This window comes from Leucoraja erinacea, chromosome 39 (genome assembly GCF_028641065.1).
Source record: "Leucoraja erinacea ecotype New England chromosome 39, Leri_hhj_1, whole genome shotgun sequence".
NCBI classification, from domain to species: Eukaryota; Metazoa; Chordata; class Chondrichthyes; order Rajiformes; family Rajidae; genus Leucoraja; species Leucoraja erinaceus.
Window position 1 is genome coordinate 8,213,999 of NC_073415.1, and position 20,073 is coordinate 8,234,071.

At 45.7% G+C, this 20,073-nt stretch overlaps 1 protein-coding gene across 1 annotated transcript in view; it reads right to left on the reverse strand.

The window, feature by feature from the left end:
- Nucleotides 1-20,073, reverse strand: part of LOC129714421 (voltage-dependent P/Q-type calcium channel subunit alpha-1A-like) — a 261,546-nt gene that overhangs the window by 141,685 nt on the left and 99,788 nt on the right. The window contains exons 5-7 of the mRNA XM_055664004.1: nucleotides 5,314-5,405; nucleotides 3,718-3,976; nucleotides 1,878-2,091 (exon numbers count right to left, since the gene is read on the reverse strand). Coding sequence (XP_055519979.1) covers nucleotides 1,878-2,091; nucleotides 3,718-3,976; nucleotides 5,314-5,405 — 565 coding nt within the window. The remainder of the gene's footprint in view (nucleotides 1-1,877; nucleotides 2,092-3,717; nucleotides 3,977-5,313; nucleotides 5,406-20,073) is intronic.

The following is a 20,073-nucleotide window of genomic DNA, read 5'->3' on the forward strand; positions in this document are numbered from 1 at the left end:
TATACTCAAAGGCCTCCTTCTGTGCCATTTGGAACTATATGAGAGGAACACTGTATATGTTAAAAACCTCATCTTTCTCACACCTCAATCTTTATGAAATGTCTTGCAAACCTATAACCCAACACAATCTCCAAACCTGGCCTCTCCACCACCAACGCCTATCTCACCAGGGACTAACTCTACAGAACGTTTTTCCTTCTATTATTTATTATGTAAAAGAATATGTGTGTTATGATTGTGTTTATAATTTGTTTGGTTGTTTTGTTGTTTGTCTTTTGCACAAAAGTCCGCGAGCATTGCCACTTTCATTTCACTGCACATCTCGTATGTATATGTGACAAATAAACTTGACTTGACTTGACTTGACCACCTCTGTTAGCGAGTTTCAGGCACCTTACACCCTCTGTGTAAATAAAATCCCTCGCGCTCCCCCTTTAAACTTTGAGCCTCTCACCTCGAAGACATGTCATGGGGTGATTGATGTCTGTATGGTGGTGAGTAGTTGCCCAGAGGGTCGTACCTTTTTCGGGTTGCCGCTGGATTTTCAACATGTTGGAAATTTCTGGCGACCTGCTGCGACTATGACGGGTGCCGGCAAGTCTCCGAAGAAATTGCGTAAGTTGGACAGGCACTTAAGGCTTTCATTCAGCCAGCATGCATTATTAGCCCAAAGCACACAGCCTTCTTAAAACCTCACATCTGAGCTCATTCATTTTAATATGAACCCGATACCTTATGGGAAAGACAGACACAAAATGCTCAGCGGGACGGGCAGCATCTCTTTGGAGAAGGAATGGGTGACGTTTCTGGTCGAGAGTCTCAACACAAAACGTCACCCATTCCTTCTCTCCAGAGATGCTGCCTGTCCCGCTGAGTTACTCCAGCATTTTGTGTCTATCTTCGATGTAAACCAGCATCTGCAGTTCCTTCCTACACAATAAATGATGGCTATATAATTGAATGAGGCCAATTAAAAATATTCCATGTTTTATTAATCCCGGAAAAAAATCATTTCGCTGAAGAAATATTAGAAAGACACAAAATTTTGCTTGATCAATGTGAGAAACTAAAACATTTATGAATCTCAGGAAAAACATTAAAGCAAGCTTTCCAAAATACTACAAATGAAATGACACCGCATCTCCATATGTTAAATAATGGGAGGGGTGAATGGATGTCAGGGCAGAGGTGAGAGAGGGTGTGTTACTCACATCGTACAAGAGGTCGGTCCAGCCTTCCATGGTGATGCACTGGAAGACGGTGAGAACAGCAAACAAGATGTTGTCAAACTGTGTGATTCCATAATTGGGACCCTCCCAGTACCCAGTGCAGTTGGATCCGGACGGACACACCCGAGCTGGTAGATCAGTCCCACATGGAGACTCGCCCAGGATCTCATCTGGTAACAAAACCAAGACAATATACCTTCAGCGCCGCCATCTAAACAATCCGACGCACTTCAGGGTGACGTTTCGGGTCGAGAGTCTCAACACAAAACGTCACCCATTCCTTCTCTCCAGAGATGCTGCCTGTCCCGCTGAGTTACTCCAGCATTTGTGTCTATCTTCGATGTAAACCAGCATCTGCAGTTCCTTCCTACACAATAAATGATGGCTATATAATTGAATGAGGCCAATTAAAAATATTCCATGTTTTATTAATCCCGGAAAAAAATCATTTCGCTGAAGAAATATTAGAAAGACACAAAATTTTGCTTGATCAATGTTAGAAACTAAAAATTTTATGAATCTCAGGAAAAACATTAAAGCAAGCTTTCCAAAATACTACAAATGAAATGACACCGCATCTCCATATGTTAAATAATGGGAGGGGTGAATGGATGTCAGGGCAGAGGTGAGAGAGGGTGTGTTACTCACATCGTACAAGAGGTCGGTCCAGCCTTCCATGGTGATGCACTGGAAGACGGTGAGAACAGCAAACAAGATGTTGTCAAACTGTGTGATTCCATAATTGGGACCCTCCCAGTACCCAGTGCAGTTGGATCCGGACGGACACACCCGAGCTGGCAGATCAGTCCCACATGGAGACTCGCCCAGGATCTCATCTGGTAACAAAACCAAGACAATATACCTTCAGCGCCGCCATCTAAACAATCCGACGCACTTCATTCAAGCCTCAATCCAACCCCCACTAGGCACAACGGTAGAGTTGTTGACCCGGGTTCAATCCCGACCTCCGCTGCTGTCTGTACGGAGTTTGCACGTTCTCCCCGTGACCTGCGTGGGCCATTCAAGTCTACACCCGCCATTCAATTATAATAATAATAATAATAATAATAAAGTTTATTTATATAGCACTTTTCAACAAAACCAGTATTTGAACCAAAGTGTTTTACAGAGATTGATTAAATTAATTGAACAGATCAAATGTCAATAAATCCATACAAAACAAAAAAAAGAAAAAGAAAAAAGACACAGAACAGTACACTATTATGGCTGATCTATCTCTCCCTCCAAACCCCATTCCCCTGCCTTCTCCCTGGACTGACTGAAGAAGGGTCTCGACCCGAAATGTCACCCATTCCTTCTCTTCAGAGATGCTGCCTGTCCCACTGAGCAGCATTTTGTGTCTATCTTCGATTTAAACCAGCATGTGCAGTTCCTTCTTAGTTATTTTCTCTCCCTTCCATTCTGATGAAGGGCGCCAGACCTGAGTCGTTAATTGATTTCTCTCTCCGCAGGTGCCTCCTGACCCGCTGAGTGTTCCCAGCGTTTTCTGTTGCTTTATTTGGAGACGAGGAGGTGCATTTATTAGTTCAAGAAGGAACTGGAGATGCTGGAGAATCGAAGGTAGACAAAATTGTTGGAGAAACTCAGCGGGTGCAGCAGCATCTATGGAGCGAAGGAAATAGGCAACATTTCGGGCCAAAACCCTTCTTCAGACTCATTTATTAGTCTGTCGGCAACAAAATATCGTAATTGTTGCAAGGAAGCAAACATTGCAACCAAGTTCTAGAGTTATGGAGTCAAGAAGCACGGACACAGGCCCTTTGGCCCATCCTGGGTCTCCTGTACTGGGAAGCAGCATCTCTACCAGCTACAGCACTGTGTCACCCACCTTCTTACTGAAGGGCCTAATGGCCTATTCCTCCTGTGTACGTATCTGTGTGCATGGGAATCAGGGAGAATTGATTGGCATGTGATCGATAACAGGTTGCGTAGGAATATATGGTGGATTGAACCTACAATGGACAGGATGGGCCGAACATTCTCCTTCTGTGTCTTAAGAAGATATGAAATACTTTATATTTGGTGAGTTTATAGTTGAGAGATACAGCATGGTAACTGGCCATTCGGCCCATCATGCCAATCATTGATCACCCATTCACACAAGTTCTATGCTATCTCATTTTCATATCCGCTCCCTACATGCTAGGGTTCTTGGTTCTTGGTTTCTTGGTCCTCCAAAATATTCCAAATGGAATTGAAACTGGAGGTGGTGAAGGGAGGGCTTAAGCCAGAAAGGGTTATTGGGAAGAAAGAGCTAATTTAAATGTAGTTGCATCTAGGGGGGAAATTACAAAGGGCCAATTAACCTACAAATCCGCACGTCTTTGGGATGTGGGTGGAAACCAGAGCATACGCGGTCACTGGGAGAACGTGCAAACTCCACATGGATAGCAACTGAGATCAGGATCGAACCCGGGTCTCTAGCGCTGTGAGGCAGCAGCTCTACCCACTCCGTCACTATGGAGACAACACTAGGACTCTATGCAACGCTATAAAGGCACGCTCAAAATCTGTGGGTAAACATTGCACAAATTGGATACATATCTGAATGTAGATAAGAAGGCACTTGGACGTACGGTTGGTGTCGAAGCAAGCTTTGTGAAATTTGCCCATGTAAAACTCCAGCCCAATGATGGCAAACATCAAGATGGCAAAGAACAGCAGGAGGCCGATCTGTAGCAGGGGTATCATCGCCTTCATGATGGACTTGAGCACAACTTGTAAACCTGAAAAACAAAAATACATTCCATCAGCACCTTCCTGCCACCAGACACATGGTCTGGGTCTCAGGGTCTTGCATAGAAAGCCCACTGGAGTATTGCGTACAGTTTTGGTCTCCACATCAGAGGAAGGACATTATTGCCATAGAGGGAGTGCAGAGACGGTTCACCAGACTGATTCCTGGGATGTCAGGACTGTCTTATGAAGAAAGACTGGATAGACTTGGTTTATACTCTCTAGAATTTAGAAGATTGAGAGGGGATCTTATTGAAACTTACAAAATTCTTAAGGGGTTGGAATCCCACCTTAGATGCAGGAACCTTGTTCCCGCATGTTAGGGAAGTCCAGGTAAGGGGTCACAGCTTAAGAGTTCTCCCAAGAAATCCTTGAAAACCAGCTCGTTTATGATGAAGAAGCTTTTTTCACACAGGGAGTGGTATCTCTGGAACTCTCTGCCACAGAGTGTAGTTGAGGCCAATTCAATGGCTATATGTAAGAGGGAGTTAGATGTGGCCCTTGTGGCTAAGGGGATCAGGGGGTATGGAGAGAAGGCAGGTACGGGATACTGAGTTGGATGATCAGCCATGATCATATGAATGGCGGTGCAGGCTCGAAGGGCTGAATGGCCTGCTCCTGCACCTAATTTCTATGTTTCTATGTTTCAATGTGTTCCCCGGTTGGAAGCATAGAAAGCCCACTGTTGGAGAAACCAGGAACTGCAGATGCCCGTTTACAAAATAAAACTGCACAATAAGAGCAGGAGTAACGCAGCGGGTCAGGCAGCATCGCTGGAGAAAATACATAGGTGGCGTTTCGGGTCAAGACCCTACTCCCACACAAGAAGGTGAAGACCACGGAAATGAGAGCAGAGGGAGCCTGTCATATCCGTGCTGGTTGCAAGAGTTCTGCTGTCCAATCCCACTTTATCAACACTGAACCTTTAAAGCACGCACCACCACACTGTCCCACTGTATGAGGTAATTCAAGAGTTCTCCCCTGATTCCAGCTCGTGTAATGATGTACGTAGCGGGTACGTTGGGGCTCGTACGAGTAAAAGGTTAAAATCATCACCAGTATTTTTTTACTCGTGGACATTTTTCACAGTGTTGAAAAAACGTCACGAGTTTACCGGATTTCCCGAGTACCTACCGTTACTCGTACTGGAGTAGCTCAGCGGGACAGGCAGCAGATCTCTGAAGAGAAGGAATGGGTGACGTTCCGGGTGGAGAAGAAGAGGCACGACCCGAAACGTCACCCGTTCCTTCTCTCCCGAGGAGCTGCCTGTGCCGCTGAGTTACTCCAGCATTTTGTGTCTGTCTCTGGAACAAGGAGCAATACTTACTTGGAATTCCAGAAACCAGCTTCAAGGGTCGGAGGACCCTAACCGCACGCAGCGTTCGAAGGTCGAATTCTGCCCCTGTTGTTGCAACAATACTGTGGAGGCAAAAGAGAATAATGTCATGTTAGATCTGCACCCGCAACACAGCTGAGCTGGCCAATATGTGTATCCAATCAACGTTACAGGTCTGGGGCCGTTCATCAGAATGCAAACGAGAGAAAGCAAGGCAAGGCAACTTTATTTATATAGCACATTTCATACACGAGGCAGACTCAAAGTGCTTCACATAAAAACATGTCATACAATAAAATGAAATAATAAAATGAAATAAAATAGAACTAAAAGAAAAGAAAAGCAAAATTAAAAATGCATTATGAAAAGTGCAAAAGTTAAAAGTGCAATGTAGTTAAGACTTAGCTGAAAGCTAAAGTAAACATAACAATTTTCAGTCTTGTTTTAAAAGTGGTCAAAGTTGAGGCAAGTCTTAAATCTTCAGGAAGTTTATTCCAGCTATTTGTTGCATAGTAACTAAATCCTGCTTTCCCATGTTTTGTATTTACTCTGGGAATCACTGGGAGAAAATAAGTAGGAAGGAACTGCAGATGCTGTTTAAATCGAAGTTAGACACAAAATGCTGGAGTAACTCAGCAGGACAGGCAGCATCTCTGGAGAGAAGGAATGGGTGACGTTTCGGGTCGAGACTCTTCTTCATGTTTTATTATTAATGTTTAAAGTTTTATGTGTCATTCCTAACTGTCACTGTAGGTCATGTTGTCACTTGCGCGCGGAGCACCAAGGCAAATTCCTTGTATGTGAATGCTTGGCCAATAAACTTAATCATTCATTCATTCATTCATTCAGTCAGTCTGAAGAAGGGTCAAGACCCGAAACATCACCTATTCCTTCTCTCCAGAGATGATGCGTGTCGCGCTGAGTTACACCAGCATTTTTTGTCTATCTTTAATCACATTGATAAACATTGAGACACACTGATGTGTATTGAAGAACACACACACACACACATTGTCAGACACACATTGGCATTAGCACGTTGACACACACACACACACACATATACACATTGAGGCACACACACAGTCTCACACACATACGTTGACATACACATTGCAGCACACACATACACAATGAGGCACACAAACACACACACATTGTCAAGACACACATTGGCATTAGCACATTGACACACACACATACATATACACATTGAGGCACACACACACACTGTCTCACACACCATACGTTGACATACACATTGCAGGACACACATACACAATGAGGCACACCAACACACACATACGTTGACATACACACACCTTCCAACAAAGTCCTTCAATGAAAGTTCTCAACACTGAGAGCTTGAAACAGCTTTCTTTTTGTTATTTTAAATCGGCAAGTGGTGCCCATGTTAGGCAGCATCCTAACACTCGAGGCCAATACGAAACCCAAGTCTTGATTAGACAGACTTTGACATTGCATTTTGAAATCCAATACTCACTTCCCGGGAGATGTTGAGGTGAAATAGAGTTTTATGTTTCAGTCTTCCACTTCCTTTCTCATCTGAGACCGTTCTGTCTCCGTGTCACCTCTAGCCTTTGCTACTATCTCCATCCATCTGCCAACCAACCCTCCCCACTTGAGCCCACATACCAGTATTTTTCTCAACTCTTCCCCTCAACTCTCTTACCCGGCTTTCTCCCCTCTAACTCCATCGGTCTGAAGACGTGTCCTGTAGATTAGTGTCACTCATACTGTGGCTCTGCCCAAAGATCCTATAGCGGAGCAAGATAGACCACTCCTGCTAAATGCAATGGGCTGACGTGTAGTACGCAACGGAGCGGAACGTGGGCCTTTTTTTCATCCATTTCAGTAACCCGACCCGACCCGACCTGACCCGACAGTGTAATCAACGTTGCGGGGGAACAGTTTGTGTTAATAAATTAAAATTCTGAAAATGAGGAGAAGATTTTTACCAAATAACTTTTATTTTTACGAGGATGTTTCCGTAACCGGTTTCCGTCTCCGCACTAGTATCTTTGCTCCGCTACGGGATCTTTGGTGCGGAGACGGAAGCCGGTTACGGAAATGGGGCCAAAAATTACCCATGAATCTGCCCATGACCGTACTATGTCTTTTTCGTCGAGTGATCTATCTTGCTCATTATAGGATCTTTGGGTCCACCCACAGGCTTATTAGAGAGCTATCCCTCTCTCTATCTCTATTACACTAGTAGTATGCATGCTGAGATGAAAGCTCTTTGAGTTTCCTCTGCAGAGTTGCTAATAAAAGACTATGGATTCTAATCACTTTGTGTGAGTCTGATCTATATCCAACAGTCCTGACATGAAATGTCATCTGTCCATTTCCTTCCACAGATGCCGCCTGGCCCACTGAGTTCCTCCAGCACCTCGCCACTTGGCATAATCTACCCCTGCTTGAGAAAACGCGAGTATGTTCACGAGCTCCTACGAGTAAAAACTAAAAATTCAGATTCAGATTCAGATTCAGATTCAATTTTAATTGTCATTGTCAGTGTACAGTACAGAGACAACGAAATGCATTTAGCATCTCCCTTGAAGAGCGACATAGCAAACGATTTGAATAAATAATAATAAGTGTCCGGGGGGGGGGGGGGGGGTGGTGATTGGCAGTCACCGAGGTACGTTGTTGAGTAGAGTGACAGCCGCCGGAAAGAAGCTGTTCCTCGACCTGCTGGTTCGGCAACGGAGAGACCTGTAGCGCCTCCCGGATGGTAGGAGGGTAAACAGTCCATGGTTGGGGTGAGAGCAGTCCTTGGCGATGCTGAGCGCCCTCCGCAGACAGCGCTTGCTTTGGACAGACTCAATGGAGGGGAGCGTGGAACCGGTGATGCGTTGGGCAATTTTCACCACCCTCTGCAATGCCTTCCGGTCGGAGACAGAGCAGTTGCCATACCATACTGTGATGCAGTTGGTAAGGATGCTCTCGATGGTGCAGCGGTAGAAGTTCACCAGGTTCTGAGGAGACTGATCCTGGTGAAAAATTATTTTCATCACGAGTATATTTTTACTCGTGAACATTTTTCACGGTGTTGAAAAAACTTCAAGAGAAAATAATCCTCGTGATGAAATAAAACGTTACTTTTACTCGCAGGAGTTCGTGAACATACTCGTGGGAGGTCGTAGAATACCACGAGTTTGATTTTTTCTTTAAACTCGGGGGAGCTCTTGGGTGAACTCGCATCGTGGGGCAGGCCCTTTAGACACAGAGTGCTGGAGTAATTCAGCAGGTCAGGCAACATCTCTGGAGAAAAAGGGTGGGTGATGTTTCGGGTTGTAATTCTTCTTCAGACACGAAACGTCACCCACCCTTTTCCTCCAGAGATGCTGCCGATCCGATTGAGTTACTCTAGCATTTTGTGTCTATGTTCGGGGTAAGCTAGCATCTGTGGTTCCTTCCTACACATTAGGTTTGGGGGATATGAATGAATGAATGAATGAATGAATTAATTAATGAATGAATTAATTAATGAATGCATGGATGAATGAATGAATGAATGAATGAATGAATGATGGATGAATGAATGAATGAATGAATTAATGAATGAATGAATGAATGGAATGAATGAATGAATGAATGGATGAATGAATGGATGAATGAATGAATGAATGAATGAATGAATGAATGGATAAGTTTACTGGCCAAGTACATACACATACAAGGAATTTGCAATGGTGCTCCGCTCGCAAGTAACAACACCACATACAATAAACAATTAAGAACAAAATGTAAAATATTAAGAATAAAACAGTATAATTTAAATATATGAATGAAATAAAATACCTGGATGAAAAACTAATGAAATTAAACCTGGGACCGGTGTAGATGGAAGATCTGGAGTAACTCAGTGGGACAGGCAGCATCTAGGGAGAGAAGGAATGGGTGATGTTTCGGGTCGAGACCCTTCTTCAGATTGAAAAGACCGAAATGTCACCCATTCCGTCTCTCCACACCTTTTACACTTTACACTTCATTATCTATGTACCTCCCACACCCCTGACATCAGTCTGAAGAAGGGTCTCAACCCGAAATGCCACCCATTCCTTCTCTCCCGAGATGCTGCCTGTCCCGCTGAGTTACTCCAGATCTTCCATCTACACCTTCTCTCCTGAGATGCTACTTGTCCCGCTGAATTACTCCAGCTTTTTGTGTCTATCTTCAGTTTAAACCAGCACCTGCAGTTCCTTCCTACACATTAGTATAGATGGGGGCAGCTTGGTCAGCAAGGGGGAAGATGGGCTGAAGGGCCTGTTTCTGTGCTGTATGACTCTATGATTTGCTCAGCCAGGGCAAGCACACTCAACAGTATGAGCAATGTATCAGAACACCACACAATGGATTGAACATCAGCTGAAAGGATGGCAAAGGTTGACTTGTTTGCATAGCGAGGCAGGTTTCAGTTGAATCTCAATTGTAATAAGCTCTGGTATCAATGACTGTCTTTCATTGTGATTTATTTCAATGTGTTGTGGGTTCTTGCATGAATATTCATGAAGACCTTATGCATCATCTTGTTGCATTTCCAAAACTCAATTAGCATGGAGAGTGGATTTGTTTCACAATTCTATCTGGGGTTCCTGAAATCCTCAAACATAGTTCCACAAATTGCTATCTATCCTTATGAGTGGATGGCAGAATCAAAAGCATATTCCCACCCAAGCCTCACTAAATATCCACTAACTTGGCCTCCAAGTCTGTGGCAATGAATTCCACAGATACACCACCCTTTGACGAAAGAAATTCCTCCTTATTTCCTTCCTAAAAGAATGTCCTTTAATTCTGAGGCTATGACATCTAGTCCTAGACTCTCCCACTAGTGGAAACATCCTCTCCACATCCACTCTATCCAGGCCTTTCACTATTTGCTAAGTTTCAATGAGGTCCCCCCTCATCAAGTTCAAGTGAGTTTATTGTCATGTGTCCCTGATAGCACAAAAGAACATAGTAGGCATTGATTGACTCCATCTTCTCATCCTTCTAAACTCCAGAGAGTAGAGGCCCAGTGCCATCAAACGCTCATCATATGTCAACCCACTCATTCCTGGGATCATTCTTGTAAACCTCCTCTGGACCCTCTACAGTACCAGCACATCCCTCCTCAGATATGGGGCCCACAATTGCCTGTGGTACTCAAAATTCGTTCTGACCAGCGCCTTATAGAGCCTTGGGATTACATCGAAGATGGACACAAAAAGCTGGAGTAACTCAGCGGGACAGGCAGCGCATCTCGGGGGAGAATGCAACCGGTGACGTTTCGGGTCGAGACCTTTTTTCAGACTGGTCAGGGGAAGGGAAACGAGAGATATAGACGATGATGTAGAGAGACACCTTCCTTAGGATGGATGGCAGGGAGCAGTTCCCAAACGGTGAGGTGTTCCTACATCTTCAGTTCCATCCCGTCCTCTCAGGGTCTAAGGAAGCAGTTAGACCAGTCTCACATTCTGCACGCTCAGCAGCTTCACCGTGGAAGATATTTCTCATGCATTTTCATGAGATCAGGTGACTCTGCTGCAGTAAACCTCCCCGAGTGAAGAGCAAAACCAGCAGAAAAAAAATACTGCCTCCTTTGCAAAAACTAAAATATCCAGCAGCTCCCTGAATGTAGCGAGAAAAATAACATTTGTTTTTTTTGTTCAGCAACTCCTTGCTTTCACTATTCCATGAGCATAGCAGAACGCACGGTTAATTTGTGCTTCAATTTGCCCCTCTTCCTGCATCCTTTTGCCCTGTGTCGATGTTTCAGTCTCTCAATCCCCACTCTTCCTCCAGAATCTTGCTGTACAGACTGAGACCGCTCGGCCCATCGTGCCAGTGCTTTCGTCTTTCATAAGCCTTGCCAATCAGGGCCATTATTAGGTCTTTATATGTGTAGGAAGGAATTTCAGATGCTGGTTTATACCGAAGATACATACAGAATGCTGGAGCAACTCAGCGGGTCAGACAGCATCTCTGGAGAAAAGGAAGAGGTGATGTTTTGAACAGGGAGCCTTCTTCAGACTGATTATGTAGGAGAGGAGGAGGGGGGGAGGAGGGGGGGGAGAGAGGAGGGCCAGAGGAACATGTATCTGGTAATAGGTGGGCAGTGACGAGGGGAGGCTTTAATAGGCAGATAGTTGGAACTAAGGCCAGAGATCAAAACAGGAGGTGTGAGACAGACAGAAAGCAGAGTTGTGTAGACAGTGGAATAAATATAGAAGGAGGCACCAGCATCTGCAGTCTGAAGAAGGATCTCAACCCGAAACATCACCCATTCCTTCCCTCCAGAGATGCTGCCTGTCCCGCTGAGTTACTCCAGCTTTTTGTGTCTATCTGCAGTTCCTTGTTTCTACAATGCTCCAAATGTGGTCCCGCCAGCTTCTTGTACAACTGTAACGTACCATTGAAACATAGAAATATAGAAAATAGGTGCAGGAGTAGGCCATTCGGCCCTTCGAGCCAGCACCGCCATTCAATATGATCATGGCTGATCATCCAACTCAGTATCCCATCCCTGCCTTCTCTCCATACCCCCTGATCCCTTTAGCCACAAGGGCCACATCTAACTCCCTCTTAAATATAGCCAACAAACTGTGGCCTCAACTACCTTCTGTGGCAGAGAATTCCACAGATTCACCACACTGTGTGAAAAATGTTTTTCTCATCTCGGTCCTAAAAGACATCCCCCTTATCCTTAAACTGTGACCCCTTGTTCTGGACTTCCCCAACATGGGGAACAATCTCCCTGCATCTAGCCTGTCCAACCCCTTAAGAACTTTGTAAGTTTATATAAGATCCCCCCTCAATCTTCTAAATTCTAGCGAGTACAAGCCGAGTCTATCCAGTTTTTCTTCATATGAAAGTCCTGCCATCCCAGGAATCAGTCTGGTGAACCTTCTCTGTACTCCCTCTATGGCAAGAGTGTCTTTCCTCAGATTAGGAGACCAGATTGGTACTTCTACACCGGGGACTCTGGCGCTGTAAGGCAGCAACTCTACCGCTGCGCTACCGTGCTGTTGTTATAGTTCCTGCCTCAATGACTGGATGCGTTGACTTTTTCCCTTTACCAAGGGCATTGGGACTAATTTATGGCACCTGGGATGATTTATTTTGCTAACCTGGTGACCTGGGCCACTGGTAATCACACAGAACCAGGGTATAGTCTATTACGTGAATTTATTACCAAGAATAAAACTGAAAACGACAGCTAGCTAGTTGAATCTCTTGCCCTCTCCATGATCAGTGAGACCATCCCGGGTAACTTGAGGTGAAGCAAGGAGAAAGCATTTCTATTCGCATATTGAAGTGCAGTCACTGTTATCCGGTGAGAAGCAAAGCAGACTATATTTACACAGCAGGATCCTACAAACAGCAAAGGTGGCAATCGTAGAACTGGCCCTAAGGACCACAATGACTGTGGCATACAGGACACCAAGATAAACAAGGGTCTCGATCCTCACAAATTCAGCAAAGCAGTGCTGCCTGTCGTAGTTACTGGCCCTATCCAGCCAAGATCCACAATATAACTATGGCATACAGCACGACAGGCCAAGATCCAAACAAGGGTCTTCGATGCCTGAAACGTCCATAACCCTCATTCCTTCTCTCCATATGCCTATCCAATTTATTTTTAAATGCTACCAATGAACCTGCCTCCACCCCTTCCACTGGAAGCTCATTCCACACCGCTACCACTCTCTGAGTAAAGAAGTTCCCCCTCATATTACCCCTAAACTTCTGTCCCTTAATTCTGAAGTCATGTCCTCTTGTTTGAATCTTCCCTATTCTCAATCGGGAGTCCACATCAACTCTGTCTATCCCTCTTCATTTTAAAGACCTCTATCCCTCTCCATCAAAGACCTCTGAACATAGTCTATTAATACCCATCTGTTAAACCCTGCCACTGTCGGGTTTGCCTCCACTACATCCCGGGAGCTCGTTCCAGGCACTCACCTCCCTGTAGACATGCGACACACACCTCTCCTTTACATGTTGCCCCTTACCTGTAAACTATGCTCTCCAGTGAGGAGGTGTTTGGAGATCCACTGTGATGGATGTTTATGTAAATTGTGTTAATTCTGTGTCTTGGTTTTTTTTAAATGTTAGGACTGAAGGAACAAAATTCCGTTCGAACCATGTCTGTTTGAATGACAATAAATGGCATTCTATTCTATTCTGGTCTTTTGGCATTTCCACCCTGGGAAAAAGACTCTGACTATCTACCCTCTCTACCCCTCATCATTTCATATAGATCAGGTCTCCCCTCAACCTCTGGTGCTCTGGAGTAAACAATCCAAGATTGTTAAGGGCTTGGACACGCTAGAGGCAGGAAACATGTTCCCGATGTTGGGGGAGTCCGGAACCAGGGGCCACAGTTTAAGAATAAGGGGTAAGCCATTTAGAACGGAGACGAGGAAACACTTTTTCTCACAGAGAGTGGTCTGTCTGTGGAATTCTCTGCCTCAGAGGGCGGTGGAGGCAGGTTCTCCGGATGCTTTCAAGAGGGAGCTAGATAGGGCTCTTAAAAATAGCGGAGTCAGGGGATATGGGGAGAAGGCAGGAACGGGGTACTGATTGGGGGTGATCAGCCATGATCACATTGAATGGCGGTGCTGGCTCGAAGGGCCAAATGGCCTACTCCTGCACCTATTGTCTATTGTCTATGTTTGTCCACCCTCTCCCTGCAGCCAATACCCGCTTATACAAGCAGCATTCTGGTAAATGCCCTCTCTGCTGCCTCCCATCCTCCTGTAATGGGGCAACCAACACCTACTTCAGTTTAGTTTATTGTCACGTGTACTGAGGTACAGTGAAAAGTTGTGTAGGAAAGAACGGCAGGTGCTGGTTTAAACACAGGAAGGTGGACACAAAAAGCTGGAGTAACTCAGCGGGACAGGCAGCGTCTCTGGAGAGAAGGAATGGGTGACGTTTCAGGTCGAGACCCTTCGTCAGTGAAAAGCTTTTGTGCTGTCCAGCCAGCAGAAAGACAAAACGTGACTACAACTGAGCCATTTGCAGTGCAGAGATTTAAGAGTGTGGAGCGATTGTAATATGTGACTGGGGATCTACTTCTGTGGCCAGCACGCAACTAGTCGCCTGGGTTGGACGCCATCTTGGAACCACTGCGTGCAATACGCCAAGCGCGGAATATTTTTAGTTACTCCAGAATTTAGCGTCTCTCGTCATCATTACATTCTAGATGCCTTTAGCCTTCAACGCTGTGGGATGTTGCATCTGAAATGGTTTTGTACCTGACCAAGGATTTCTCTTTTAAAACATGCATCGTTTCTGAAGCCTATCTGATAGGAGTCATGTCACACCATCTCTGTGGCCACACATCACTGCTTATTCACCGACAGTCTCCTTGGCAACTGGCCACTGCTCATTCATAACCGTTGTCGCGGCAACGGCCCATAACTCATTCATAATGGTTCCCAGAGCAAATGCACATTCTGTGTTCATTCACACAATCTCCAGAGCATGGGTTTGGAGCCACAACTTGGTGTCATTGGTGGCGGGCTGTGGGGCAAGGAGGGAAAGGGACTTTAGACTTCGGAGACACAGTGCGGAAAGTAGTCCTTCACCTACTGAGTCCGTGCCAACCAATGACCCCTATACACCAGCACTACCATACACACTAGGGACAATTTACAATTTTACCAAAGACCAGTTAACCCAGTGCAGGTTCATTAGCCAGAAGGACGGCTTTGGTGCTGTTTGACTCTGTGAGAAACAGACAGAGCTGAGGTAGAGTTCCATTAAGCATAGATATCCAAGAACAGCACTGAGAATTGTGGGAATGAAACCAGTTAGACTTGATTAACTGCTTGAGTAACTCACAGCATCTCTGGAGAGAAGGAATGGGTGACGTTTCAGGTCGGGATCGTTCTTCAGAGGGATCTGAAGAAAGGTCTCGACCCAAAACGTCACCCATTCCTTCTCTCCCGAGATGCTGCCTGACCTGCTGAGTTATATTTTGTGTCTACCTTTGATTTAAACCAGCATCTGCAGTTCTTTCTTGCACATGCTGCCTGTCCCGCTGAGTTACTCCAGCATTTTGTGACTGTCCACACAAATCATTTGTCATTCCACTTCCAACCCATGAAGGGTTTATCCTGTGCCTGGAATGATATAAACGGATCAGACAGGTCTCTGTCAGTCCGTGACTTTACTGTATTGGAGTTGGCATGACTGATGGGCTCGATGTTAACGTTAGAATGAGCTGTGCAGGACTCCCCTGTTCACTGCTCACTTCCAATCACGATTTACAACTGGTGCAGAGTGGGCAATGCAACGTCCATCGCCACAAATATGTCCCAGTAACTAATAACCCTTCCATGCAACCACATCCCAGCAGCAAACCTGCTGATGACAGACAAACGAGATGTGCTCAGTGAACACCTGCATGTTATTTTACACCCAGGAGCCGGTGCCCAGTGAAACTGAAGGAACAGCACCACAGTGAAACACATCCCGCAGAGTGTACAAGATGCATCAGGAAACACAAGCTGCAACTAAATCTGAATCTTTGTCTTCATTCATCATTGCTCGTCCTTGGTAATTCTATCCCTACGGATATGTACATATGCCCGACAACACCTTGGTGTTTCAGCACCATTTGCTATTCTTTACTGCTTGCTGCAGCATGGCAAATAATTACTGAGTGTGTGTGAGTGTGCATACATGTGTGTGTGTTTGTGCGTATATGCATGTGTGTACATCCGTTGGTATATGTACGTGTGTATGTATACATGTCTCTGAATATGTATATATATATGTGTGTGTGTCTGTGTGTGTGCTAGTGTAGGTGTGTGTGTGTCTCTGGGTGTATATGTCTCTGGCTGTGTGAGTGTGTCTCTGGCTGTGTGAGTGTGTCTCTGGGTGTGTGCTGGTGTAGGTGTGTGTGTGTGTGTGTGCTAGTGTAGGTGTGTGTGTGTGTGTGTGTGTGTGTGTGTGTGGGTGTGTGTGTGTGGGTGTGTGTGTGTTTGTCTCTGGGTGCGTGTGTGTCTCTGGGCGTGTGTTTATGTGTATGTCTTTGTGTGTGTGTATGTGTGTTTCTGCATACATGTGTGTGTGCGTGTGTCTCTGGGTATATATGTCTCTGGTTGTGTTTGGGTGGCTGCGTGTGTGAGTGTGTGCGCGTGCACTTGTGTAGGTGTATGTGTGTGTCTCTGGGTGTGTGTGTGTGTTTGTCTCTGGGTGCGTGTGTGTCTCTGGGTGTGTATGTCTATGTGTGTGCGTGCATGTGCGTATGTGTGTGTGTCTATGTGTGTGGTCTCAGGGTATATATGTGTCTGGTTATGTGTGTGAGGAACAAGGAACTGCAGATGCTACAAGAAGACACAAAGTGCTGGAGGAATCATAGAAGTCACCTTAATTCATAGGTAGACACAAAATGCTGGAGTAACTCAGCGGGACAGGCAGAAACTCTGGAGAGAAGGAATGGGTGACATTTCGGGTCGAGACCCTTCTTCAAACTGGTCACCTTAATTCATGTTTTAGCGCAGAAGAAACTATAGAAAGTAGAAAGCATCTTTGATGGAACATAGAAAGTCTATGTTAGCTCCAGGAGCTCCGAGCAAGCCCATTAGTACCATTCCGCCCAATGCCCTTATTTCCCTGCAACCTGTTCTCTCTCAGATGTCTATCAACTCCTTCCACCCCCCCCCCCCCCCCCCCCCCCCCCCCCCCCCCCCCCCCCCCCCCCCCCACTATTCTCCCACCTACCGACTTCTATAAGGGGTAGGTTGAAGTATCCAATTAACCAACCAATATGTCTTTGGGATGTAGAAGGAAACCGGTTATATATATAAAATGATGAGAGGAATAGATCGGGTAGATGAACAGAGTCTCTTGCCCAGAGTAGGTGAATCGAGGACCAGAGAACATAGGTTCAAGGTGAAGGGGTAAATATTTAATCGGTATCTGAGGGGTAACCTTTTCATACAAAGGGTGGTGGGTGGATGGAACAAGCTGCCAGAGGAGGTAGTTGAGGTTGGGACTATCCCAACATTTAAGAAACAGTTAGACAGGTACATGGATAGGACAGGTTTGGAAGGATATGGGCCAAACGCGGGCAGGTGGGACTAGTGTAGCTGGGACATGTTGGCCTTTGTGGGCAAGTTGGGCCGAAGGGCCTGTTTCCACACTGTAACACTCTATGACTCACCGGGAGCCTCAGGAGGGCATGCAAGCTCCACATAGACAGCACCCGAGGTCGGGACTTAATACAGCTTTGAGGCAGTAGCACTAACTGTTACCCTACCGTACCACCCTATATAGAGAATGGCCTGCCAATGTCAACACTTAGAACTGCCTACGAGAATGTATGGGCAATTCTTCAGGAGGATGTCAAGTTGCTACAACTTGAGCTTAATATTAATGGTTGCACACGGTGAGTTTACAGATCGCTGTGGAGCCTCAATTAATCAGGTATCCCAGTACTGCCAGATCATTGGAATAGCAGTCTAATGGCTTTGTAGACTTGTACGCTGTTCACCTTGAACAATCAGCCTCCCTAAAGGGCGATCGTCAAACATTGAAGGCAAAGTCACGAGAATGTGTCTCAGAAACCCAGAGCTATGAATAAAATACCCACAATATCAAAAGAGTGAAATTCGAACCCAGTCACTTGCTATGAACACTTGGCATAATCGCGAGCAAATGCATACTCCTCATGTTATAAAAAGAACAAACACACATTTGGTAAATGCAAGGGCCTCCCGTAGAGAATTGGCCTTCAGATATGAGTTGTGAACCGATCTGGATCGATCTTATTTAATAGCCGTGACCCACGGTACGAGTTCATTCCAAGAGCTCTCCCGAGTTTTAAAAAAATCAAATTCGTGGTAAGCGGAGAATGAACGTAGCGGGTACGTCGGAGCTCAGGGACGTCACTTAGCGGCTCGTAACGCTAACGGCAGGTACTCGGGAAGACTCGCTAACGGCAGGCAAGCACGGGAAGACTCGTGAAGATTTTTCAACATGTTGAAAAATGTCCACGAGAGCCCCGAGTACCGACGAGTGGCCATTACCGTAAATCTCCACGTTCAAATCTGGGCGAACTCGGGAGAGCTCTTGGAATGAACTCGTACCGTGGGACAGGGGCATTTAGGGTTCCCACGATCAGGGACAAGTCTCCAGGGTTAACTTCCATCAGTGATAGACTCACAATGCTGGAGTAACTCAGTGGGTCAAACAGCATCTCTGGAGAACATGGATAGGTGACGTTTCAGGTCAGGACACTTCTTCAACTGATTGGTCTTTTTTTTTTTTTAACTTTTATTTTTTAAATCAAAAATATTTATGCAAATATTAAAATAATATTTACAACACAATGAAACAAAACAAGAACCCACCGCCATAGTACAAGTCAAACAAATATACTAAGTAAACTCTACTAAATAACTATATCGTAATCCTTGTCCAGGACACATCCCACCCCCTGCGGTGCCCAGTGGTCCCGGAAATCCCCCAGAGTGCCAATGCAGAGCGTGTAGTCCCTCTCTAACACCACCAGGGCGCGGACGTAACCCCGGAAAAGGGGCAGGCAGCTGGCTCGGGCTCTCCAACTGAATATTGGGGGTGGGGGGGGGGGGGTGGGGGAGGGGGAAATGGAGGTAGGAGAACTGGAAGCAAGAAAAGACCCAACAAATCAGGGCTTCCAACAGATGACCTCAGGCAGGGAGGGAGGTTCCCCGATAGGCTGATTGTTGGCTGGGAACCGCGTGATCCCAAGAGAGATACATCGCTGTAAAAGAATAGAACTGGTTAATGGACTTTTAGCAGAGGAAGGGGCGCGGAAGGGGGGGGGGGGGGGGTGGGGGGGGGGGGGGGGTGGGGGGGGGCAGTGTTTGTAGAGGTTACCTACATCTAGATAATTCATCGTTCCTACCGCTGGGTTGTAAGCTGCCCAAGCAAAATATGAAGCGATATCTCCAAATAGATAGATTCTATCAGTTTTGTTTTCAGGATAACATCACTGCTAAAATTATCTTGATGGTGTTAAGAACTTGCATCGGTTCACACACAGCGAGTGGATTTCACAACAGAGGTAGCGTTATTGAGAGAGGAACAAAAGAGCCTAAAATAGTCTGTGGCGATGAGCAACTTGCCGTGCTGTCTATAATTATACAGTCGGTGTATTAATAGACGTCGCCCTGTTCAATATTTCTTTTGGTGTGCCATTTAAGATGTTGGCTTAGCAATATAAATGTTTAAATATACGTGTAACATTCCAGAGCCATGACTCCCTCTCTATTACACACTGGCTCCGAGACAAATGGAAAATCAGCAAGGAAAGCTTCTCCAGAGTTGCATCATCATTTTAGTTTGGAGATACAGCGCGGCAACAGGCCCTTCGGCCCACCGAGTCCGCACTGACCAGCGATCCCCGCACTATTATTGGAATAAGTTTTAAACATTGATAATATATGACACTATCCTACTCACACTAGGGACAATTTACACTTATACCGAGCCCATTAAAACGGGGAGAACGCACAAACTCCGTACAGACAGCACCCGTAGTCAGGATCGAACCTAGGACTCCAGCACTGCAAACACTGTACTGCCCCCGTCCCACTTGGGAAACCTGAACGGAAACCTTTGCGCCCCACCCAAGGTTTCCGTGCGGTTCCCGGAGGTTTTTGTCAGTCTCCCTACCTGCTTCCAATACCTGCAACTCGACCGTAATTTCCCCGTAAAATCAACCGCTGGCCAGTTAGCACG